At 52.4% G+C, this 25,532-nt stretch overlaps 2 protein-coding genes and 1 non-coding gene across 6 annotated transcripts in view; 1 reads left to right on the forward strand and 2 right to left on the reverse strand.

Moving 5' to 3' along the window:
* Positions 1-713: 713 nt before the first annotated feature.
* On the reverse strand, positions 714-19,211 carry Znf839 (zinc finger protein 839). Of its 4 annotated transcripts, none has more exons than XM_069997526.1 (9): positions 18,870-19,211; positions 11,680-12,561; positions 9,508-9,720; positions 8,710-8,802; positions 8,150-8,191; positions 7,623-7,772; positions 3,839-3,979; positions 3,560-3,695; positions 714-1,763 (listed from the first exon to the last, which is right to left on the reverse strand). In XM_069997526.1, the coding sequence occupies exons 2-9, from the start codon at positions 12,499-12,501 to the stop codon at positions 889-891; spliced, it is 2,472 nt and encodes an 823-aa protein (XP_069853627.1). In that variant the 5' UTR covers positions 12,502-12,561; positions 18,870-19,211; the 3' UTR covers positions 714-888. The 4 variants fall into 4 exon arrangements, with proteins under 4 accessions (XP_069853627.1, XP_069853629.1, XP_069853628.1 ...); XM_069997528.1 differs by lacking the exon at positions 18,870-19,211 and adding an exon at positions 18,295-18,329; XM_069997527.1 differs by lacking the exon at positions 18,870-19,211 and adding an exon at positions 15,778-17,850.
* Trnai-aau (transfer RNA isoleucine (anticodon AAU)) lies at positions 19,028-19,101 on the reverse strand. Its single transcript has one exon. It is a non-coding gene; the product is annotated as a tRNA-Ile (tRNA).
* A 3,480-nt stretch (positions 19,212-22,691) lies between the features above and the next one.
* The window catches only part of Mok (MOK protein kinase), a 37,839-nt gene continuing 34,998 nt past the window's right edge, over positions 22,692-25,532 (forward strand). The window contains exon 1 of the mRNA XM_069997546.1: positions 22,692-22,895. Coding sequence (XP_069853647.1) covers positions 22,889-22,895 — 7 coding nt within the window. The 5' untranslated portion in view covers positions 22,692-22,888. The remainder of the gene's footprint in view (positions 22,896-25,532) is intronic.

Raw genomic sequence — 25,532 nt, forward strand, 5'->3', positions numbered from 1 at the left:
TCATAGGGCCTGGACGCTGTCTATCAGCTCTTCATCTCAAGGCTAGCGCTCTACCACTTGAGCCACAGTGCCACTTCTGTCCTTTTCTATTTATGTGGTGCTGAGGAATCGAGCCCAGGGCCTCATGCATGCTTGAGGCAAGCACTCTACCACCAAGCCTCCTTCCCAGCCCCATAGCTAGCTTTTTTTTTTTTGCTGGTCGTGGGAACTGAACTCTGGGCCTGGGCACTGTCCCTCAGCTCTTCAGCTCAAGGCCAGCACCCTACCACTTGAGCCAGAGCACCACTTCCAGCTTTTTCTGCTTATGTGGTGCCAAGGAATCGAACCCAGGGCCTCATGCGTGCAAGGCAAGCGCTCTACCACTGAGCCACCTTCCCAGCCCCCCCATAACTAGCTTTTTAACTTCTCAAATTTAACCCTCAAGAAGCTTCTAGTATAAATCAAGTCTGATGGAGAAGCAGTAGCAGTATTATCACCAGGAGAAAGGGAAAACCATTTTTTTGAGATAAGTAATGGGACTGGTAAGTAACAATGAAGTGATCTTAACTGCAAGTCACTAAACACTCCTACAAGGTATGTCACCAAGTAACATATCTGCCATTGGTACATACCTATATTCCCAACACTCAGGAGGCTGAGGCAAGAGGATTACAAGTTGGAGGCCAGCTTGGGCAATAGTGAGACCTCAAAATAAAGCAAAACAACCAAAAACATATTGCCATGATTGTAATGAGTTCTTCTGAAAAACAGAGTAGATAGGTATTATTCTTTATAAATAAAAGGCTCATTTGTATCAGTAGTCACATTAGAAAAATATTCCCTGCCTTATTATACAGGCCTTCTCTGATAAATCATATGCAGATCTAAGACTGAGATTCTGATTGCTTGTCACTGAGAGTCTCTGTTTTCACAGTGAGAAGTGTCCCTGAGGTTCCAAGATGAACCCTTTTCTGGCAGGCCCACCTTCAAGACCGGGGACCCCTCTGTGTCGGTCACGATGACCACATCCTCCTGAGACATGAGGGTACCTAGATGGGACTGAGTAAGAATGTTCTCTTGTCCTTCCTGGCACCTGCTGGTCACCGTGAAAGCCTGGGCGTCCCCCACAGCCACCTTACTCTCCAACTCCCCCGGACCCACACGTGCCCCCGCACAGGAGAGCTGGCTGGCTCCCCGAGCGTGGCTTCCCGTGCTCCCTGTAGCTGACAAAAGTCTGTCCGGGCCAGGATGAGGCTCTGGCTCAGGCCCAGTGCTGGAGGCAGCATCTTCTGGAGCCATGTCCATGGGTGAAACGTTCTCGAGCAGAGGGCCCGTGGCGTCCACAAGCAGGATGTGGCTGGGGCAGGCCTGCTGGCCATCCAGGTGGGAGCCACTCAACTGGCCAAGGTTCGCCGCCTCCGTGCCAAGCGGAGGCTCCCCTCCTGCTCTCGCTGCCATGGTGCCATGCCCGGCTGGGCGCCTCTGGCCGTCTGCAGTATGCAGGTCTGCAGCGTGTGCGAGGGCTTTCTCTTCAGGGAGCACTGCCTCCGGGGCTGAGGGTGAACCCCCCGGCTCTTCTACCTGCGTGCAATGAGCAGGCTCAGTGACACACCGACACCGGAGCGCAGGCCCTGCACACCCACTTGTCCATTCCAAGTCAGCCAACGCAGCTGCCACCAGCTTCTGGCCCGCAAGTAATGTGCCTCCATCTCCATCAGAGACCATCGTCCCCAGGCTTCCGGCCCGGAGCAGAGGGGCCCGCCCGCCAACAGGGGGCGGAAAACCTAGAGAGTTCAGAAAGACACCAGTCACCACCCTCATCTCAGCCAGCACCCCCAAACGGACTTTGTCACAAACAACACCGAAACACTTCTGCTGCCTGGGATGGTAGGTGGCCTTTTTTTTTTTTTTTTCTATATTAGTCCTTAGTATCAATTCCCAGAGGCAGATTTTTATCCTAAAAATATAGTCCAAGAATACTTGGCAATGGTTTCATTCCAATGCTGAGCAACTCACCAGTGGTCCCCACCGAAACGAGCAGGAAGTCACTTGGGGGTTTTCCAGTCTAATCACGTCCGTGCCTACCCTGGAACCCTTGGCCCCACATTTCAAAACAACCTCTCAGGTGCTCTGACATACATGCCCAGACAAGAGCCACAATCTTTTTTTTTTTTTTTTGGCCAGTGCTGGGGCTTGAATTCAGTGACTGGGGCTGTCTCTGAGCTTTTTTTTTTTTTTTTTTAAATCATCTGGTCGTGGGGCCTGAACTCTGGGCCTGGGCACTGTCCCTCAGCTCTTCAGCTCAAGGCTAGCGCTCTACCACTTGAGCCACAGCACCACTTCCAGCTTTTATGTGCTTATGTGGTGCTGAGGAATCGAACCCAGGGCCTCATGCATGCAAGGCAAGCGCTCTACCACTGAGTCACCTTCCCAGCCCCCCCCCCTTTTTTTTTTGCCGGTCATGGGCCTGAACTGTGGGCCTGGGCGCTGTCCCTCAGCTCTTTAGCTCAGGGCTAGCGCTCTACCACTTGAGCCATAGCACCACTTCCAGCTTTTTCTGTTTATTGGATACTGAGGAATGGAACCCAGGGCTTCATGTATGCTAGGTGAGCACTCTGCCACTAAGCCACATTCTCAGCCCAAGGGCCACAATCTTGAGGTCAGCATCCTGAGGGTGAGGGGGCCCTACTCAGTCTTTGTCCTTGGACACCTGGGACAAGGACAATTCAGGATATATATATATATATATATATATATATATATATATATATATATGAACACTTAAGAACTGCAAGCTAAATAGAAGTGAACTAAAACATGGATTACTTTGCTTCCAGATGGAGCTAAAATGTGAAAGTGACTCCTTGAGCAGGTGTGTTGCACACCCATGTTGGTTGGTCCCACTGAACAGATCAGCTTTCCCCAGTAGTAAGTTCGAAAACAGAGACTCCCTCTGCCAGTCTGAGACCTGAGGATCAGGCCAGGCATCAGGTGGCGGACAAGACCTTTTTATAAGGGCTGGGATGTCACTTAGTGGTAGAATGGTAGAGTATTCATCTAGCAGGCATTTTTCACATGCACAGAAGATAGGGTCTGGTTACAGCCAGAAGGAAAAGCTAAAATCTTGTTTTCAAATGTTAAATTTTACCCGTCAGAGCCAAGTCTCATGAAAACCAAGTCATAAGTGCCTGTGTTTTGGGGGATTTTTTTTTGGTCTTGTTTGTTTTATCAGTTGTAGAGCTTGAACCTGGGTCCTGGGCACTGTCCCTGAGCTCTTTTTTGCTCAAGACTAGTACTCTACAAACTTTGAGGCACAGCCCCACTTCCAGCTGGTACCTGTGGTCTTTGGGTCCCATTTCTGCCCAACCTCTTGGACCAGCCTGGTGGTACCCACTCACTACCACAAGTGACTCTTCACTTTAAAAGAAAGCTTTAAAAATATCAGAGGCCTGAAGACTCCTGGGGCATGAACATGAAAAGAGTGTTGGGAGATTGGGACCAAATCTGAGAGACCAAAAAGTTCTCTTAAATCCAGCCGTGGGGGCCCTTAACCTGGGGAGAGCCCAAGAAGCCGTTTTACCCTCGCAGGCAGCTGTGACACACAAGGGCCTGGACTCCTCTAGGTCTCTGCTGTCCACCACAAGAGGCTCAGGGCTGTCTGATGGCCCCACTGGTCTTCGGGGCCTCTTCCCTGTGGCCAGCCCCTCGCCTGCAGCCTGAGAAGAGAAGAGTCCCTTCAGCTGAAATCCAGAAGTGAGGAGAGCCCTGCACCCCTCCTCCCTGAGAGGAGCGCTGTGAACGGACCACACCGCACTGCAACCCAGTGGTGCCAGCGTGGCACCACTACAGCGATGCCCACCTCACACTCCCGCTTCTGTCTGCCGGCTCCCTCTAGCTTGTCCACGTGCATCTCCGCGCTAACATGCTTCCGTGCAGTACAGTCTGGGTGTATTTCTTTCTGCTGCAGAAATTCTTCTGTGATTCCTAATGACTCAGCAACCTGAAGAGAAAGGGGCCAGGACACATAAGCCTTGCTTGAAGCAGACACAAGTCAGTGGCTTCACTGATTCTTAAGAATGAATGGCTGCGTTTAAATCTGTAAGGCTTCTTTACACAGTGAGGTGCCACCTCACAATGAGAAAAACGAAGATGAAGAAAGCTGCATGAAAAGCGGATGGTAGTGGCTCAGTGGTAGAGTGCTTGCCTCGTATCATGAGGCCCTTGGTTCAATTCCTCAGCACCACATAAGCAGAAAAAGCCAGAAGTGGCACTGTGGCTCAAGTGGTAGAGCACTAGCCTTGAGCTGAAGAGCTGAGGGACAGCGCCCAAGCCCAGAGTTCAGGCCCCACGACAAACAAAAACAAAAAAAGCTGATGGTAAATTATGTCACTACCAAAACCAGAAAGTTTTATGTTAGCATAGTGTGCAAGAGAGACTAAATGATACTTAGAAGAAGAAATGTAAAACATTCTAATACTGCCATTAATCATGTTAACTGGAACCAAGGTACTTTTCTTGCCATTTCTGTCCTCTTTTTGAATGCCAACTGGTGTTTTCAGGAAAATAATCCTATGTAGTCCATAACCAGATCGCCCTTCCCACAGGGTGAAGAGACCATAGGTCTGGGCCCTGGAAAGGCCAAGCTGAACGCTAGTTCCTGCTCACAGATGGAGACTTGGGCAAGCCGCCCCCCTCCCCAGTGACAGCCACCCTCCCCATGGCTCCTCCCACCTCCAAGCACTCCCACCTCTCCAGGTTTGTGAAGATGAGATGTGATTTCCAGGGAAAGTGCAGAGGTGAAGGTATTGATAGCCAGGATCACTCTTACACGGGAACTTCTGAAGAGGACACTATGAGCATAAATCTGAGGGTGGGCACAGAAGGGCAGCGGAACGAGGCTGAGGAGAAAACGAGGCTGGGCAGACTGGACAGTGTTCCTTACACACTGAGCCACGCATCATTCAACAGGGACAAAAGACCAGTCCTGAGGATGTCAATGCCCGTCTCCAGTTCATGATGGATGGCTAATATACACTAGGGAATCTACCTGAATCTTGGCAAATAATCCATTACAGTTTTATAATGTATAACTTAAGAAAATAAAATTCAGGGGCTGGGAAGGTGGCTCAGTGGTAGAGTGCTTGCCTAGCATGCATGAGGCCCTGGCTTTGATTCCTCAGCACCACATAAGTAGAAATAGCCAGAAGTGGCGCTGTGGCTCAAGTGGTAGAGCACTAGCCTTGAGCTGAAGAGCTGAGGGACAGTGCCCAGAGTTCAGGCCCCATGACTGACAAATAAAAAAAAAAAAAAAAAGGAAGAAAAGGAAAATTCAAAGGCTTATGAGGAAATATTCTAAATAACTTGTATAAAACAATAATGACCAATATCCTCCCAAAATAACAAAACTAAATAAAATCCCTGTGCTCAGATCTCATCAGGGCTGGATGGAGGCTGCTTGCTGCAGAAGTCTCTGCAGAGCTGCGTTGATGAAGCCTTCCTCCTCTTTTTTTAAAAAATTTAATTTTATTGTAAAGATGCTATACAGGGGCTGGGGGTGGCTCACTGGGAGAGCGCTTGCCTTGCATGCATGAGGCCCTGGGTTCCATTCCTCAGCACCACATAAGCAGAAAAAGCCGGAAGTGACGCTATGGCTCAAGTGGTAGACCACTAGCCTTGAGCTGAAGAGCTGAGACACAGCGCCCAAGCCCAGAGTTCAGGCCCCACGACCAACAACAACAAAAGATGCTATACAGAGGGGTTACAGTTACATGAGTAAGGTAATGAATAAATTTCTTGTCCAGCATTGGTACCCCCTCCTTTGTTGTTCTCCCACTATCCCTTTCTTCCCCCACCTCTCTCACTCCCCCCCCTTCCTCACTGAGACCAGCACATCCCTCAGGTTAGTTCAACAGCAGGACAGTGAACAGCAATATGGACTTTGTTGTTGTGTGTGTGACCATTGTTAAATAAAGAAGGGTCTGGTCTAAGCCACAACCATTTTGTGAGAGCCCCGAAGGACCTTTCAGTAAACATTCCTCTTTCACAGAGCAGAAGTTGAGACCCGGAAGGGCTGAGGATTGGGCTCAGTGAGGGGCTTGCTGCATAGACCCAACACCAGTCACTGAGAAAAGCCACGAGGTGGCAGGGTCATGTGATCCATGCTACACCTAGCCGGAGGCTTTCTCTAAAATTGGCAAAACCTGGTGGTTCCAAACTTACTTTTAAAAAAAAAAAATTTTGTGCAGGTCCTGGGCTTGAACTCAAGGCCTGGATGCTGTCCCTGAGCTGCTTTTGCACAAAGCTAGCACTCAAGCACTTGAGCCACAGCACCACTTCTGGCTTTTTCTGAGTAGTTTATTGGTGATAAGAGTGCCACGGACTTTCCCACCTGGGCTGGCTTTGAAGCATGATCCTCAGGTCTAGGATTACTGGTGTGAGCCACGGGCTCTGGCACCCCACTCAAGCTTCCTGTCTGGTAAAGGAGCCAATCTACTAAAGGCTATGACAACAGTACTGAAGTGACAAGTGCACTGCTGGCCCCGGGCCACAGCCCCAGAGGCGCCCCAGAGCCAGAGGAACACAGTGGTTGGGTTTTTTTTTGTTTTTTTTTTTTGTCGGTTGTGGGGCTTGAACTCTGGGCCTGAGCGCTGTCCCTCAGCTCTTCAGCTCAAGGCGAGCGCTCTACCACTTGAGCTACAGCGCCACTTCCCAGTGGTTGGTTTTTTTTTCTTTTTCTTTTTTTTTTTTTTTTTTTTTTGGGTCCAGTCATGGGGCCTGAACTCTGGGCCTGGGCGCTGTCCCTCAGCTCTTCAGCTCAAGGCTAGCGCTCTACCACTTGAGCCACAGCGCCACTTCTGGCTTTTTTCTTTTTGCTTATGGGGTGCTGAGGAATCGAACCCAGGGCCTCAGGCATGCAAGGCAAGCGCTCTACCTCTGAGCCACCTTCCCAGCCCTGGTTTGTTTTTTTCTATTCTAGCTTATCTGCTTTTCTGCTTTTTTTTTTTTTTTTTTCCCAGTTCTGTGAAACAAGCACTTTTTTTTTTTGTCAGTCTTGGGGTTTGAACCCTGGGTACTGGCCCTGAGCTCTTCAGCTCAAGCTAGCACTCTGCCACTTGAGCCATAGCACCACGTCAGGTTTTCTGGTGGATAGTTGGAGATAAGAATCTCACGGAGCTGGGCACCAGTGGCTCACGCCTGTAATTCTAGCTACTCAGGAGGTTGATATCTGAGGATCACAGTTCAAAGACAGCCTGGGCAGCAAAGTCCATGAGATTCGTCTCCAATAAACCACTCAGAAAACCAGAAGTGGCACTGCTGGCCTTGAGCTGAAGAGCTGAGGGACAGCGCCCAGGCCCAGAGTTTAAGTCTCATGACTGACCAAAAAAAAAAAAAATAGTCTCACAGACTTTCCTGCCTGGGCTGACTTTGAACCGTGATCCTCAGATCTCAGCCTCCTGAGTATCTAGAATGACAGGCGTGAGCCACCGGCGCCAGCTTACAAGCACTTATTGCTTTAATGTTAAGGAAACAGAAACTCACTAGATGGGACAGGCTAGTGGCTGAGTAAGGAGAACGGCGTCCGGAGGCACCCTCGCTGTTCCTTTGCTGGCTCTGAGTGCCGGGCTGTGCTGCAAGGCTATTACCTTGTCATTGCTGATCTCCAGGGGCTCCCGCGGACACGGACCCACACTGCTGAGGTAGTCTTGACATGTTTTCTTAACCAGGTTATGCAACTCTTCAAATTCCTTATAGATGGCTGGGAAAAAAGGCTTTGCTAGATGACTTTTCTCAACCTTCATGAAGACAAAGATGACAAGTAGAGTTTTACACCTGAGGCGATGACATGGAAATGCCTGAGATCAGAACTTAAAATCAGTCTCACGTTTTTGCTCACTGGCTTGCCACTCTACCACCTGAGCCATGCTTTTAACCCCAACAAGACTAGAATGTCAAGACAGTAAGATGGATGAGGAAGTGGCCCTGTGGCTCAAGTGGTAGAGTGCTAGCCTTGAGCTGAAGGGCTGAGAGACAGCGCCCAAGCCCAGAGTTCAAGCCCCATGACCGACAAAAAAAAAAAGGATGGATGGATCCCTCAACCTTTGGAGCTAGTGGGTGGCAGGAGCTGCCCAGTGCATTCCTGCTGCATGCCAGCACCACACCTAGTACGTACCTGTGTGCCAGCACCACACCCAGCTCCGGGAGGCAGGGTGGCCTGAGAAGAGGACCAGAAACACACCCTTGATGTGGCAGCCAGAGAGCTCAAAGGAGGGGGCAGGCCCAGGAGTAGGGAGGGGAGGGCAAAAAGGCTGAGGATGGGCTTTTGGGCTTGGATATGTCCTGAGGGGCTGACAGGCCATGGGCTCAGTAGGGAGCACACAGCTGCTCTGCTGGGGAAGGGAAGTGATCCCACATGGCCAGGCTCTCTCTAAAGGAAACAGGAAGGACGCCTTTTTTTTTTTTTGGGGGGGGGGGGGTCCGGTCGTGGGGCCTGAACTCTGAGCCTGGGCGCTGTCCCTCAGCTCTTCAGCTCAAGGCTAGCACTCTACCACTTGAGCCACAGCACCACTTCCAGCTTTTTTCTTTTTGCTTATGTGGTGCTGAGGAATCAAACTCAGGGCCTCAGGCATGCAAGGCAAGTGCTCTATCACTGAGCCACCTTCCCAGCCCCAGAAGGACGTCTTTCTAAGTAACAAGTCACCCCCTCTGTTGGTGAGCATGTTGAAGACTCACCTTCATCAGAAGAAATTCATACACAGTTACGACTTGAGCCAGCCGAGGCAGCACCAATTCCACCAGATCCTCACGGCCACACTGTTGGAGAGACTACCAAGAGAAGCACTTGCTGGGAACCTCCCAACGGCAAGGGCCAATGCGACTCTGAGCAGAAGACACAGGACATCCCCGCAAGCCAGACACTCAACCACGGACATTCTGCCTTATTAAGTAGTTCATGGTTCCATCCATTAACAAAGAACTATGGGCCAGTGCTGGTGACTTGGTCCTGTAATCCTAGCTACCCAGGAGGCTGAGATCTGAGGCTAAACCATCTGAGGAAGGTCTCAGTTGCACAAGGCTGAGTAACCCTCCCTGCTCGATAAAACTCCCTTTATCTGAGCTGGGAGCCTCACCCCCAGGCAGATTCTCCTTTCCTAATAAAGCACTCTGTTCTACTCTTACTCATCATGGCTCCTCCAGATAGAACCCAAGAGCTGAGGAACATGGGAAATGCCCCACTGAGAAGTGATTCATTATAAACGGGTCAGCCTGTGACTGTCACTGGAATTTATCCAATGCCATCTTGTGAGCTTTTTAATTCATCAGGCTATTTTATTTTAAAGAGAGAGAGAGAGGGTCTCATAAAGTAACTGGTCTGGTCTTGACTCAGTCCTCCTGACTGACTGTGTTAACAGGCATGAGCCACCATGCCAGGCTGGGATGTTTTACTATTAAGTTCAAAAATCGAATAGTGAATTGCCATATGCCATGGTAGAGAAACAGATCTGGCCCACGGGTGTGCGAGGGATGTACCTCCTCCAGCTGGGCGCGCAGCCTGGCAGCCACCGCAGGGCGTTGGCGCAGCGCGGCTGCTCTTCCCCGCTGGCGGATGGCTCTACTGTGCTCTGTCAGGGTCTCTGAGCCTCCATGTCTCCGTCCTTGGTCCTCTGATCCCAAGAGAGCTGACTGACTCCCATTTTCTGGTTCAGGTACTCTTGTGTCTTCCACTTCCACAGACTGACCATTCTAGACAGTGTGAAACCCAAAAAGGAAAACAAAGCTATAAAAATGCTTCACACACCATCACGTAAACTCAAAAGCACAAAACTGTCAAGTCTAAGACAAGGAACTAGCTACACTATTTCTTCCTTAATGAACTCTTTTTTTTTTTTTTTTTTTTTTTGTCGGTCGTGAGGCTTGAACTCTGGGCCTGGGCGCTGTCCCTCAGCTCTTCAGCTCAAGGCAAGTGCTCTACCACTTGAGCTACAGCGCCACTTCCGGTTTTCTGGTGGTTTATTGGAGATAGGAGTCTCACGGTCTTTCCTGCCCGGGCTGGCTTTGAACCGCGATCCTCAGATCTCAGCCTCCTGAGTAGCTAGGATTACAGACGTGAGCCACCAGCGCCCGGCTCTTAATGAACTCTTAACTACTGTCAATACATCTTTTTTTCTTTTTTTATTGTTTTTTTAATTGTGAAAATACCATACAGAGGGGTTACAATTACACCCTTTGTTTCCCCTTACCATCCCTGCCCTCCCATCTCCCCCCCCCAAAGCTGTAGAGTTTTTCGACATAATGTCTTGTACATCTCATTGTTGCAATGGATCCATCTATATCCCTATTTAAACAACTTGTTTTTTCCCTTCCCCTCCCCAAATTATACCAACATCAAATACAGTGAAAACGGGTTATACTGTGGGGGAGGGACATACAAAGCAACAAAAAAATCATCTTATATGTTAGAAACAATAGCAAAAAAGAAAAATCATTTGAGTCCTTATCTTGGGGTTCATTTCACCTAACATCAACTTATCTGACCATTTCTGCTTGTTTCAGATCTGTCAATACATCTTTCTCAACACCATATAAGAAGATGAATCTGGGCTAACAAACCCTGGGGAGTAAGCGGGGCACAGGTGGCTCATACCTGTCATCCTAGCTACACAGGAGGCTGAAATGTGAGGATCACAGTTCAAAGCCAACCCAGGCAGGGATGTCCGAGAGACTCTTATCTCCAATGAACCACAGAAAACCGCAAGTGGCTCTGGGGCTCAAGTGGTATAGTGCTCACCTTGAGCGGTAAAGCTCAGGGACAGCGCCCAGGCCCAGAGTTCAAGCCCCTCCAAAAAACAAAAACAAAAACCCAGGTGAGGGCTGGGAATGTGGCTCAGTGGTAGAGTGTTTGCCTAGCATACAGGAAGCCCTGGGTTTGATTCCTCAGTACCACATACACAGAAAAAGCCAGAAGTGGTGCTGTGGGCTCAAGTGGTAGAGTGCTAGCCTTGAGCAACAGCAGCTCAGGGACAGTGCCCAGGTCCTGAGTTCAAGCCCCAGGTCTGGCAACAAAACAACAATAAAAAAAGCCCTCAGAGATAGCAGCAGGGCCCTGGATTGGCATATAAACACACAAAAACAGTGTGAGTACAGGACTTCCTTTTACAATATGAAATGAATCTAGAGATGGTGATGTTTGTGCATTATGAATGCATCTACATAAAACCATTGAGATCATAATTTTCATGCTATGTATATAATCACAAAAAATTTGGAAAAATATTTTGATGTGAGGAGGTGGCCATGTGACCCATGTGTCTTATTGGGGCTTTGGGAAGGAGAGGGCGGGGAGAGGACGAGGACAAGCTAAAGGCCTCTTATGGTGGCTACTCAGAAAGCACCCTATGGACTGTCACCCCGATTCTGATCTTTCTAACACTGTCTGTGATACTGGCATCAGCCGAGCATGCACCAAGAATGCTGTGCTGGTCAGATCTAAAGAGCTGGCCACGTTCCCAGCTGACGGGCTCACAGTGAAGTTCACAGGCAGAGGGCACAGAGCTCCTCCATGGCTGGCAACAGTGAGGACAAAGCCAGCCCCCAGATCCTCTGTACGCTGGTTTGGGTCCTGAATCCCCATCAGATGTCGTTGTAATAGCTAAGGACAGTGGGAAGGGAGCAATAAGGACCCATCACCAGACAGAAACATACCTGCAGGCCACCCACTGCCGCATCTGCTCCTTCCTTATTGAGAGTAACTGGTGCCTTCCACTCTGGGGAGGCCAAGCCTCTGCCCCCTGCCTCCACGCACTCCTGGGTCAGGCTCCCATTAGCTTTCTCAATGAGGGACTTCTCGGGCTTCAGCGGGCTGTGGCTGGGATTAAGCTTGAGATGCCGGGCCAGGCCTCCCTTTCCTATGTATGACTTTTCACAGGTCTGGCACTTGAAGGCCCTGGGCTGCAGCGCACAGCTCTCAAGGTGGAAGAGCGCCCACGGCTCCTTCTGCTCTTCCTCCTCTTCCACACTCAGTTCCGAGTAGTCGTCGGAATCCGACGGGTGCCCATCTGCCAAGCCCTCTGTTTTGATGAATTTGTAATCTCTGGCTTTGAATTTGGGAGGGCGAGATATCCGTCCAGAGCGTGTTTTCACTTTGAGAGACCTTTTCGGTTTCCCAGTATGTTTTGCAGGCAAGCTGGAAAATGACCCCCGTGCGGCACTGGACAAGGGGGGCATTGCTGGGGGCTGGCCAGCGGCGGCCCAGGGGCTCAGGGTGGTGGCCTGCCCACTCAGAGCTGGGGCCTCCCAGGTCGGGAGCGGTTGGAGGGCGGGCAGTGGCCTCTGTACAAACACCCGACAAGCAGGAGGCTGAGGTGGGCTTCGGGGGAGGCTCAGGGGTGACCCAGTCCTCCCAAGGGGCTGCACCCTGAGCAGCTGAGGGCTGACCACACAGAGCCCCACCAGGCTGGGGTTGGTCGCAGGTAGCAGCTGGCTCTGTCTTGCTGCTTCGGGCTGGATGGTGGCAAGTGGTGGCATTGGCCTTTCATGACCTTTCGTGTCACCAGTTGTCACCTTGACACAAATGGCTTCTAGTTGCTTAAATACAGAAAGAGGAAATGGGGAAATGTTTGCTTGTCAGTGTGTCTGCCATTTTGCCCTCATCACAACCTACTGTAGAAATTGTTTTCGAAACTTTACACTTTAGACATGTAGAGCATCGCTATAACATGGACCACATGGGTCCAGTGGTCACTCACACCTTTCTGATCACAGAGCACAGGGATTTCTGTCACTTCTACAACCAACTACACAGTTCCTGCAACACTGCCAGATATAAATGAAATTAAGAGTTCATGAACCCACTTAGCCTTCCTACACAAATGCTCTGATGGTATTTAGCCTATATCACTTCAAACGCTATCAGTCATAATCCACTAAATGACTTCATGACTCATGAAGACATTATACCTTCTGTTAGATTTACCCTTGTGTGTGTGTGTGTGTGTGTGTGTGTGTATGCGCACATGTGTGTACACGCTGGTCCTGGGGCTTGAACTCAGGGTCTGGGCCCTGAACTGGGTTTTTGTTGTTGTTTTTGATTGGTAGTGGAACCTGAACTCTGGGCCTGGGCACTGTCCCTCAGCAGTTCAGTGCTCTACTATTTGAGCCACAGTGCCACTTCTGGCTTTTTCTGCTTATGTGGTACTGAGGAATCGAACCCAGGGCTTCATGCATGCAAGGCAAGCACTCTACCATGGAGGCACCTACCCGAGCCACCCCCCTCCCCCTGCCAGCTGTTTTTGTTCAAGGCTAGCACTTTACTACTTGAGCCCAGCTCCACTCCCAGCTTTTTGTTGGCTAATTAGAGATGAGTCTCATGAACTTTCCTAACCAGGCTGGCTTTGAACTGCAACCATCAGATCTGTCCCCTGAGTAGCTAGGATTATAATTATGAGCCACTGACACCCAGTTGAATTTTTTCTTTTTTTTCAGTTGTGGGGCTTGATCAGGGCCTAGGTGCTGTCCCTGACCTCTTTTTGCTCAAGGCTAGTGCTCTACCACTTCGAGCCACAGCACCATTTCCAGTTTTCTGGTGGTTCATTGGGGATGATTGTCCTGGACTTTCCTGCCCAGGCTGTCTTTGAACTGTGATCTTCAGATCTCAGCCTTCTGAGTAGCTAGGATTTACTAGTGTGAGCTACCAGCAATTTTTTTTTGGGGGGGAAAGGGGGGTAGGTACCAGTACTGTAGCTTAAACTCAGGGCCTGGGCACTGTCCCTGAGCCTTTGTGCTCAAGCTCTCAGCCTCCTAGGTAGCTAGTGTTACAGGGATGAACCTCTGGCTCTGGCTGAGTGAAGATTTGTATTCTACTTTGTAACACTGTTGCTGACCCTTCACTGGTAGAGGGTGGAGTTCAAAGGCTTGTTGGTGGGCCAGTCAGTGGTTGAGAAGTGATGGTTCTCAAGCGAGGGCCCACAGGGAAGGTGCTCTGACAGTGACTGAACCCCTCTCCTCCCCTTTTTTTTTTTGGTGCTGAGGGTGAAGAAGCCAGGGCCTGAGTTATACCCAGCCCCTGGGTATATATATTTTTGATGGTCACAACTTAGGGGTGCTGTGGACAAAATGTAGGCAAAGCAGGGATGCTGATGAGATCCTCAGATTTGTCTGCCTGGGTTACCTCTAATTTGAGGATGTGGTAGAGCCAGCCTGGGCAGGATAGACCATGAGACACTTATCTCCTGATTCACCAGCAAAAGCCAGAAGTGGAGCAGCCTTGAGCAAAAAAGCTGAGCAGCACTGCCCAGGCCCTGAGTTCAAGCCACACATACACACACACACACAAACCTTTACTAAAACCAAGCTCCTGTGTGTATGGATGCTATAGACAATTACCAACAGCCAGCCGAGAGAATTTGATGTCTTTGTTTATGTCTTGGTTTATGAGGTGTACAGTGCCAATGTCCAGTGAGTCCTCAGTTCCTGAACTAGTTGTGACGTAGTGACTTGATTTACTTCACATAGCCTTCAAAAACTATTATTTCAGTCATGGGTAGTAGTTAAAGCCTGTGATGCTAGCCATATAGGGGGCAGAGATGGGAGACTGAGGTTTAAGCAACTCTTGCAAAGCAAAAGCTCATGAGACTCCAGCTTGATGCGCGCTGGCGCATACAAGACTCCATTTTGACAAATGGCTGGGCACACCAGTGCACATTATCCCAGCAATGGGGAAGCAACAATGGCTGGGCATGGTGGCATGTGCCTCGCATCCTAGAGGCTCAAGAAAATGTAACTAGGTGGATCTCAGCCTAGACTGGCCAGGAAATTATTCAAGATCCTACTTCAAAAATGGAAAAAGGGACACTGGTGGCTCATGTCTGTAATCCTAGCTACTGAGGAGGCTAAGATCTGAGGATCATGATTCAAAGCCAACCTCGGCAGAAAAGTTCATGAAAGTTGTGTTTTTTTTGTGTTTGTTTTTTTCTGTCGGTCATAAGGCTTGAACTCTGGGCCTGGGCAATGTCCCTCAGCGCTTCAGCTCAAGGCTAGCACTATACCACTTAAGCCACTGCACCACTTCCAGTTTTCTGGGTTAACTGGAGAAAAGAGTCTCACAGACTTTCCTGCCCAGGCTGGCTTTGAACCTCGATCCTCAGATCTCAGCCTCCTGAATAGCTAGGATTATAGGTGTGAGCCACCAGCACCTAGGTTCCATGAGACTCGTATTTCCAATTAACCACCAGAAAACTGGAAGTGGTGCTGTGGTTCAAAGACATCATGCAGGCCCTGAGTTCAAGCCCCATGACTGACAAAGAAAGGGCAGAGGATGGAGAGCGAGAAAGGAAGAAAGGAAGGAAGGAAGGAAGGGAAGGAAGGAAAGGAAAAGGTGATGGAGGCATAGCTTAAGTGGTAGATTGCCTGCCTAGTAAGTATAAGGCCTTAGATCCAATCCACAGTACCATGTAAACAAGCAACAGGTGGCTGAGCTCTAAGATCGCAGCCAGAGCACAGGAAAGTCCATGAGACTCTTATCTCCAATAAACTGCTCAGAAAAAGTTGGAAATGGTGCTGTAGCTCACGAGCACTAGCCTTGAGCAAAAGAACTCAGGGACAGCACCCAGGCCCAAAGTTCAAACTCTGGGACTGGTAAAACCAAAAGCAAACCCCAAAACATTATTTCATTTTACTATCTGTCACATTATCTCTTGTGACATTACCAGGTGTCATTCATTATAATAGGTGCATGCGCACGCACACACCCTGTAGTCTCAGAATGAGCAAGCAGCAAAGCTAGTGGAAGAGTTTCTGGCTCACCACGTGGTACTCTCTCTGGCTGTGTTTGTATCACTTAGCAAAGTTGAAGTTCCCTTGGTGTCTTCTCTTCAACATTCGTCACCCCAGCCTCACCCTGGATGTCTCTCCAGACTGCCTCAGTCCATGCAGGCCTCTGAAGTGGATCTCCTGAGACCTGGCCTTTCAAGAGTTCCAGTGATGACTGTAAAGAGAGCCAAGGCTCTCCAGGGAGCAGAGCAGATGAGGCAGGTAAAAAGACAATGACACCACAGTGCAGGAGAAGCCTTAAGAGTCAGGGCGCCTTGAAGGCTGGAAAGAACTTTACATATGACAGAAAAACGAGCTTGCTTTTCATGGATGCATGGAGGAGGGCCCCAGAGCTCGGTGGAACTGGCAGTGTTCCTGTGAGGTGGGGACAGGGAGAGCTCGGGAGTGTCCACCTGGCCTGCGATTTTGACCCCATTCACCGCTGTGACCCATGGCCCCAGCTGTCCCTTTCCTGGAACGCTTCCTCTGCTCTTCCACATTTTCTACTCAATCCCTCTCCCAAATCTAGTCCCGACTCTGCCTTTTCATGGGTGGCTTTTGCTCCACTCAGAATAGCTCCCTTCTCTGATCCATTTATTGTGTTGTACCTCTAGCTCTTGATCCAGGTCACACTGTTAGATCATAAACTCCTCAAGGGTAGGTATGTCTGCTTTGCCTTTGAGGACTTCATGGCAGTGTAGGCTGGAAGATTATCATTGTTTTGTTTTGTTTTTTGGGTCCAGTCGTGGGGCCAGAACTCTGGGCCTGGGCGCTGTCCCTCAGCTCAAGGCTAGTGTTCTACCACTTGAGCCACAGCGCCACTTCCAGCTTTTACTGCTTATGTGGTGCTGAGGAATCAAACCTAGGGCCTCAGGCATGCAAGGCAAGCGCTCTACCACTGAGCCACCTTCCCAGCCCCGGAAGATTATTATTGTATTAGGCCACAAGATACACCATTGTGAGTGCAGGCACACTGTATGGCACTGCCATTAGATTAGCTACAGACTCCAATCCTATCATGTTGTCTGATTTACGGGATGTGGGGCTGATGCCCTATCACTTAAGTCACAGCTCCACTACTGGCTTTTTGGTGGTTAGAGATGAGTCTCATCACACTTTCCTGTGCACACTGGCTTCAAACTCCAATCCTCAGATCTCAGTCTCCTGAGTAGCTAGGATTACAGGTGTGAGTCACTAGCATCTGGTTCATGTTCCCTAGTTTAAGTTGCTTTCATCAGGTGGGAAATGTGTCATCACTGATCCTGTGCCCAATCTCACACACTGAAGTAAAAAAGCGACAGCCACATTCAGCAGTGTGAAGACAGGCTGTGGGGTACAGCCAAACTTTCTGGACCCGCAACACAGTCACTACTCAACCTCTGAGCTGTTTGCCTCCTGTAAAACACCGATGCAAACCCGCTACCGTGTGGATGCTGAGAGCTAAGTGCCTAGCCGAGTTCCTGCAGAGTAGGGGCTTTAAAAACAGGTATAGCATGGCTGGTATGGATGGCTCATGCCTGTAATCGTTGCCATGCAGTAGACTGAGATTCAAGGATTGAAGTTCAAAGGCTGCCCATGCAAGAAAGTGCATGAGACTCTTATCTCCAATTAAGCACTAAAAAAGCCAGAAGTGGGGCTGTGGCTCAAGTGGCAGAGCTGCAGCCTTGAGCAAAGAAAGCTCAGGGACAGTGCCTAGACCCTGAGTTCAAGCCCCAGGACCAGCACCAAAGGAATGTTCACCCCACCTTTTTTCTTTTTTTGCAGGAGTGGTACTCACTGGGAACTATGTTGAAAATCAACTATAGATACTTGTGGGTGGGGACGGGCGGGAAAAACTGGGGGAGAACGAGGGAAAGAGTGACACTGTCCAAAAGGAACTGTGCTCTTGACCTTGACCTTCGTCACTGCAGCCCCTCCACACATCACCTCTGTAAGAGCGGAAATCTCAGTTTAAAAGACTCAAAAAGAAACAGACACGGGCGATCCCTGTCGTTCTGGCGCTGGCGGGGGGCCGCGCTGCACAGGTCCACGCTTGGTTCGGGCGACTCGGAGGTGACGGGTGCTTCTGCCATTTCCCAGCGTGACGGGGACGCCGGGCCGGGGTGGGCGGTGGGCCGGGGCCTCCGCGGGGGGGGGGGGCGTCCTGTGACCCCGGCGATCCAGCGGCCCCGCGTGCACCCCGCACTCCTGCACCCCGCACCCCTCCCGGCGCTGGCCGAGCGCGCCCCAGCGCGGAGCCGGTGCGGGCGGACACCGCTCAGCGCGGCCGCCGGGGCCGGCCGGGCGGACACACCCGCGAGACTCCGGCCCAGCGGCCACAGAGAGACGCCCACAAGCAGGGAGCCCACGAGCCCCAGCCAGCCTCGGGAGGCGAGGGGCCGGAGCGCGGGGACCCGCGCCCTCCCCGCCCGACACGCCGACGACGCGACCCGGGGGCCCGCGGCCGCGCGGGAGCCGGGGCCTCGGGGGGCGACGGCGGGGCGGGCTCCGCGCCGCGGGCCCCGGCCTCACCTGGGGCGGCAGGAGGCGCGGCGGGCGCGCGGCGCCCAGGCCCCGCTGCCGGGCGGCGCGCTGGGCCGCGTCCCGCCGCTCGCAGGGCGTCACCCGCTCCAGGACCCGCCGCAGCTGCTCTGGAGCCAACGGGGCCGCGCTGCCGCCCGGGCCGGGCCGGGCCGGGCCGCCGCCATCCTCCCGGCCGCACGCGGGGCCCGGCCCCGGCTCCGCGCCTGCCATGGAGGCCGCCGCGGGGACTCGAACCCGCATCACCTGAGAAGGCGACGCGACTGTGCGTCACGGGGGAAAGGGCGGGCTACGGGAGCCCCACGGGCCAAAACAACTGAGGCGGCGCCCGCGCCCGCCTAGGCCGCTCGGCCCCGCCCACCGTCTCCGAGGCCGGCCCCGCCCTCCCCATTGGCCGCTCCGGCCCCCTTCCCTGCCCCCTGCCCCCCACCCCGGTCCGGACCCGCCCTTCCCTTCCACGTCCGCTGCCCCCGGAGGCCGTCCTGGCCCGGCCGCCCTCGCCCCAGCCCGGGGTGCCGCGGGACCCCGAGCCCAGGGCCGCCTCCCCGCCGGCCGCGATCCCGCACCTGAGTCGCTCGGTTGAACTGGTCTCAGAAGAGCCCCAAGTCCACTGTCTCCTCTTCCTCTTCCAAAGATCTCTAAAGGTTGCAGGAGCTCGGGGTTCAGGGGCGGGAGCCCGGTTTTCCTTTCCTCGCAAGGAGGAAAAAATAGAAAGCTACTATCGTGGCCCGTACGGGGATCGAACCCGCGACCTTGGCGTTATTAGCACCACGCTCTAACCAACTGAGCTAACCGGCCACCCGCCGTCCCAACGCCATCGGGACGCCTATGAGGATCTCCCTCGGCGCTCCGCCCGCCGCCCGCCGCCCGCCGCCCGCCGCGCTCTGCTCTCCTCACAGGGCCCGGCGGCGGTGTTCGCGATCAACGCCCCGGGCGACAGGGAGAAACGGAGGCCGCGGGCTCGGGAGGTCGGGCGGCTGCCCCCGCACGCCAGCCGCGGGCCCTCACAGCCCCCTCAGTTCCTCACGGCGGAGACGGGGGGGGGGGGGGGGTCGGGGCGGGGGCTGCGCGCGCATGCGTGTTTTAGCATCCAGCCTCACACCCGCCGGCCCGCGGCCGCCGCCCGCCGGGGGCTGTGGCGCTCCCCGCAGGGTCGCCGGCACCCGAACCCTGGCTGTCACCGAGTCAGGGTCGCGCGGGTTCGCGGGAGCCAGCGGGGGCGGGGGCAGGAGCGGGGCCGAGCAGGTGGGCGGCCTCCCCTGGCCGGGGCGCGGTTCCGGAAGGTGGACGCCAGGGGGCAGGCGATCCCCGCTCGGCCCGCGCGCTCCCGGGAGGCGCGGGCAGGGCGGCAGGGCGCCCTTCCCCGCAGCGCCTCTCCCCTGCGTGCGCACAGCTCTTCCACGCACAGCCTAAGTCTCCTTCTCGGAGGAGCGCACGCGCTTTCGCACTCACTGAATGTCATTCGCTTCGTCTCAATGGTGGGAAGGGTGTGGTGCGCAGAGAGTGACCCAGGGCTGGGAAGGTGGCTCAGTGGTAGATCTTTGCGTGCATGAGGCCCTAAGTTCGATTCCTCAGCACCACATACGCAGGAAAGGCTGGGCATGGCGCTGTGGCTCAACTGGTAGAGTGCTCGCCTTGAGCTGAAGAGCTGAGGGACAGCAGTTCAAGCCCCGGTACCATGAAAAAGAACGCAACCTGGAAGTTTTATATTGTTTCCTTTGAAATTGATTTACAAACAGCTGTCTGCGTATTCACTTGAAACCTTTGGTGTGGCCATAAAGACCTCTTTATTAGCTTCCAAAGGTACCTTAACAAAGCAGGCAAGCTCAGGTGGCTTAGGAAAGCACCCGAGTTCTGGGGTGGGGGCCAAGTTTCCCCCCTCAAGGCCTGGCAGGCCTGGTTCTTCCTGAGGCTGTCCTGCATCCCAGGCCTGTCTCTGTTTCTAGCATGGTTGGCAATCTCTGCCTCCTTTGGCATCCACAGAAGCAGTGCGTGGCCCCTTGGGTGTCTTCCCAATCTTCCCTCTCCTTTTTTGTGCCAGTCCTGGTGTTGAACTCAGGGTCTGGGCACTGTCCCTGAGCTTTTGTGCTCAAGGCTAACGCTCTACCACTTGAGCCACAGCTCTGATTCAGGTTTTTTGTTTTTGTTTTTGGTGGTTAATTGGAGATAAGAGTCTCATGAACTTTTCTGGCTAGGCTGGCTTAGAAAATGGATCTTCACATCTCAGCCTCATGAGTAGTCAGCATTGGAGTTGTGAGCCACCTGTGCCTAGCTAAAATTCCTCTTAATAAAATCAAACACATGAGATCCTATAGCAGCTGTGTATCCTCTTTTAATTGGGTGACATTCTCCCTGTTTTCCTGTCCTAAAATCTGGACTGTATACTCTCCAGCCCTACTGATGGCTATCCCAAGATGCTCATCCTGAGAAGCATTTTCCATGTCTTCTGTGTTACATTTTCTTCCTCTCAACCCCAGGTTTTGTGTTTTACCCCATGTTTACCTTTTGTCTGGGTTCTAAACATCCATCAGTGGCTGCCCAAGAAAAGTTATTCAGAAGGTGAGATACTTTCAATATTGGAATTACAAACCAATTCTGTGATAGAAAAGAAAGCAAAAACCATTTTTAAAAATACAAATAAAATGCTTCATCATACAATATATTCTGTATCAAACCTTTCAGACAATACAAATGAATAACAAGCAGAAGGACTTTGCTTCTAATAAATCAGTTTGCTATAATAAATCAGTTGGTTCCAGAGTCCCACTGTTTGGAAAAAGATCCTTCCTAAGGCATGAACATCACTGCAAAGTTTTTTGCCAAGTCTCTCTTGGACATAACACACAGGGAGGCTGGGAACGTGGCTTAGTGGTGGAGTGCTTGCCTAGCATTCATGAAGCCCTGGGTTCAATTCCTCAGTACCACATAAAAAAAGCCAGAAGTGGTGCCGTGACTCAAGTGGTAGAGTCCTAACCTTGAGGTAAAGAAGCTTAGGGAGAGTGCCCAGGTCCACGGTTCAAGTCCTAGGACTGGCCTACAAAGCAGGCCTTGACATCTTCCACAGACTTTGTTGTATGCTGGGGTCCCCAACTCTGTCAAAGCAAAGCCCAGGTGTATGCTCAACTTACCACGATTATCAACTCTGTGTGTGTAGCATGTAGGTGCTGGGGTTTAAACTCAGGGCCTGGGCATGTTCCATTAGCTTTTTCACTGTAAGAGTAACACTCTATTACTTGAGCCACAGCGCTACATCTGGCTTTTTACTGGTTAATTGGAGATGAGAGTCTCAAGGACTTTTCTGCCTCTGCTGGCTTCAAACCTTGATCCTCAGATCTCAGCTTCCTGAGCAGCTAAGATAACAGGTGTGAGCCACAGCACTTGGCTTCCTGGTCTGCTAGTCTCTGGGCAGCCAAGTCTCCCCCACTCCCAGTCACTTACAAGGGGAAACCACAGACAGTCTTCCTCTATCAGAAAGCTTAACCCCCAAAAGTCGCAGGCCCTTTCTCTTTCTCCTCCTCCTCTGTCCTCACCCAGGAGGCTCCACCCGGGGCCTCAGGAAGCCAAGCGCTAGCCTGTGTCCTCATCCTCAAATGTTGCTTCTTTAGTTTCAAAAAAGAAAAAGAAAAACCAGGGACAGCTGATCTCTTGGGGTATTTATAAGGCCAAGCAAATCAGTGCGCTCAGGGTTCTGTGTTTTTTACTGCATTGTTCCTACCTCAAGGCCAGGCCACTGTTTTTCTAAGATGCCTCATTTGCACACAGTTTATTTACATATTAAAAAAACTGAACTTTACACTTTAATCCAGGTTTCAAACCATTAGGAACTTTGTCTCTACGGTTCTCCTTTCCCAAAAACCTGAACAGGTGCCTGGAGCAGCATAAATGAATGCTGCGGAACACTGGTGGCTCCTGCCTCAGGCTGAGCTCTGAGGATCACAGTTCAAAGCCAGACCGGGCAAGAAAGTCCTTGCAATTCTCATCTCTAATTAACCACCCAAAAGTCAGAAGTGGAGCTGTGACTCAAGTGGCCGAGCGCCAGCCTCGAGCAAAATAAAGCTCAGGACAGAGTTCAGGTCCCAGGACCGCCCGCCCTCCCCACCCCCTCAAAAATGTCCAGTGAATTAAAAACTACAAAGTTACTGCACCTCCATTGTGTGCTCAGACTGTAGCAGGAGCTGGGAATTCATTGGTGCCAACTAGTGTCACAGCTCACCAACCAGTGAAAGCTCAAATCTGGAGCGTCGCTTCGGGAAGAGCCGGGCCACCCACCGCCAGGGCGGGGAATTGTATTCAATTTAAAGCTGCGAGATCCGTTGCTTAGCAACCAGGCTGAGGAGGCAGTCCCTACTGCGCACGCGTGTACCGGCGCACGCGCAAGACATGGCCTGGGGGCGTTCAGGGCCTGGCGGTTGCTAAGGTGACGGGGATACAATATGGCGGCGGAATCCTAACGCTCTCCGGCTAGGGGCCACCGCGGTCCTCGCGCCAGACCGACCTCGGGAAGTGGACGGCGGGGTGCCGCGCTTTCTGCGCTCTTTTTCTCTTCCGTGTCGGTGAGGGGCTGTCCCCGGCGTCCGCACCCAGGATGAAGAGTGAGTGCGGCCGGGGAGCGGCCGGGGGTCCGGGGCCTGGTGGGGCCGGGGAGCGGCCGGGGGTCCAGGCAGGGCCTGGTGCGGCCGGGGAGCCGCCGGGGGTCCGGGGCCTGGTGGGGCCGGGGAGCCGCCGGGGGTCCCGGGCCTGGTGGGGCCGGGGAGCCGCCGGGGGTCCGGGGCCTGGTGGGGCCGGGGAGCCGCCGGGGGTCCCGGGCCTGGTGGGGCCGGGGAGCCGCCGGGGGTCCGGGGCCTGGTGGGGCCGGGGAGCCGCCGGGGGTCCCGGGCCTGGTGGGGCCGGGGAGCCGCCGGGGAGCCGCCGGGGGTCCCGGGCCTGGTGGGGCCGGGGAGCCGCCGGGGGTCCCGGGCCTGGTGGGGCCGGGGAGCCGCCGGGGGTCCCGGGCCTGGTGGGGCCGGGGAGCCGCCGGGGCCTCGCGGGATCGGTTGCCGTCCCGCCGCCGCCGTGGGCGGGGCGGGCTGCGGGCCCGAGCCGCGCCCGGGGAGCCGGGGCCCCGGGGCTCCGTCAGGCCGACCCAGGTCCGCGCCGGCCTCTCCAGCGCGGCGGTGCTGGTTTCCGCGGTCCGTTTCGGTGCTAGGGTGCTAGGGTGCCCTTTTTGTTGCTGTATTAGAACAAAGGCCAGGTGGTGACCTGGACGTTGGGCAGAGAGCACCACGCAGTAGTGTTCCTATGGGAACTTGGAGGCAACAATGAAAACAGTTAAAAACCGTTACTTGGGGAAGTCTGTACAACGGCTACTTCTAGTTAAGTCAGCCTAGAGCATGTAAGGGGTTAAGAGGAAAGTGTGGGTTATCACAGTCCAAATACAACCAACTGGAATGGCTAGACGTTTACATTTTAAAAACATGATTAAGCGGGCGCCGGGGGCTCACGCCTGTCATCCCAGCAACTCAGGAGGCTGAGATCTGAGGATCGGGGTTCAAAGCCAGCCTGGGCAGGAAAGCCCGTGAGACTCTCATCTCCAATAAACCACTCAGAAAACCGGAAGTGGCGCTGTGGCTCAAGTGGTAGTGCTAGCTTGGAGCTGAAGAGGTGAGGGTCAGCACCCAGGCTCAGAGTTCAAGCCCCACGACCTACAAAAACAAAAACCAGGGGCTGGGAAGGTGGCTCAGTGGTAGAGCGCTTGCCTTGCATGCCTGAGGCCCTGGGTTCGGTTCCTTGGCACCCCATAAGCAAAAAGAAAAAAGCCGGAAGGGGTGCTGTGGCTGATGTGGTAGAGCGGTAGCCTTGAGCTGAAGAGCTGAGGGACAGCGCCCAGGCCCAGAGTTCAGGCCCCACGACTGGACCCCCCCAAAAAAACAAACAAAAAACAAAAAACATAATTATACAGATCTTGTCATTTGTGCTTGTTAGCCAGACGTGCAGAAAAATTTCATCTACCTTTGCTGTGAAGATTAATTATGTTAGATGTAGTTATAATGTTAAGCTTGCATTGTGTCCTGGCTGTCATGTCGTAATTTATGTTTATAGTCAATTGCATAACAGCTAGGGGCTACCGCTTAGCATTAGAACACCTGCCTAGCACGAGCAACAACCCAGGCTGTAACTCAGTACTGTTTTGTTTGTTTGTTTTTGTCGTGGGGCCTGAACTCTGGGCCTGGGCGCTGTTCCTCAGCTCTTCAGCTCAAGGCTAGTGCTCTACCACTGAGCCACCTGGGGGGGGGGGGTTTACTGTTGTTGTTTTAAGCTAACTGAATTATGTAACATATTTACGTAAGTCATCTCATTCACCCTTCCAAGGCATTTTCTCGCTGGTTTTATTTATATGTGTATATTTTCATCACTGTGTCACAAACCCTACAAAAGTTTACATTTACATATATTTTAGACTATATTCCTTTTTTTCTTCCCAAGTTTTTTTTTTTTTTTTTTTTTGGTCCAGTTGTGGGGCCTGAACTCTGGGCCTGGGTGCTGTCCCTTAGCTCTTCAGCTCAAGGCTAGCGCTCTGCCACTTGAGCCACAGCGCCACTTTGGCTTTTTTCTTTTTTCTTATGTGGTGCTGAGGAATTGAACCCAGGGCCTCAAGCATGCAAGGCAAGCGCTCTACCACTGAGCCACCTTCCCAGCCCTTCTTCCCAAGTTTTTAAATTGAAAGCTTTCAATTGTACAAGAGTACATTGAGCCAGGTGTTGGTTATAATTCTTACTATTCACATTGCTGAGATTTGAAGATCTCTGTTAAAGCCAGCTAGGACAAGAAAGCTTTTTCTGCCCAAGACTGGCACTCTTATCATTTGAGCCACAGCCTCATTTCCAGCTTTTTTGGTCCTTAATTGGAGATGAGTCTCACAAACTTTCCTCAATTCTCAGCCTCCTGATTAGCTAGGATTATAGGTATGAGCCACTGGCACCTGGCCTGACTTTTTTTTTTTTTTTCCTAATCCTGGGGGCTTGAACTGAGGCTAGCACTCTTACCACTAGCTACATAGCACCACTTCTGGTTTTTCTGTGGTATTGCAGAATCAAACCCAGGGCTTCATGCATGCTGGGCAAGTACTCTATCACTAAGCCACATTCCCAGCCCCACCCTGACCTTTCTTTTGCAGGCGTGGGGGGGGGGGAGGGGGTTGGTTGTGGGTCTTGAACTCTGGGCCTGGGCCCTGTCCCTAAGCTCTTCTCAAG

Source organism: Dipodomys merriami, unplaced genomic scaffold (genome assembly GCF_024711535.1).
Source record: "Dipodomys merriami isolate MVZ:Mamm:240054 unplaced genomic scaffold, mDipMer1.0.p SCAF_50, whole genome shotgun sequence".
NCBI lineage: Eukaryota > Metazoa > Chordata > Mammalia > Rodentia > Heteromyidae > Dipodomys > Dipodomys merriami.

What these genes read in the sequence shown, in the direction of transcription:
- Znf839 (XM_069997526.1), bottom strand. Translation starts at nt 12,501, where the DNA reads ATGCCACCACTTGCCACCATCCAGCCCGAAGCAGCAAGACAGAGCCAG. An exon ending in GGTGTGGTGCTGGCACACAG is followed by an intron (nt 7,773 to 8,149) that starts GTACGTACTAGG and finishes GTCTTCATGAAG; the next exon opens with GTTGAGAAAAGTCATCTAGC. An exon ending in TGGAGATCAGCAATGACAAG is followed by an intron (nt 3,980 to 7,622) that starts GTAATAGCCTTG and finishes CTTTCTCTTCAG; the next exon opens with GTTGCTGAGTCATTAGGAAT.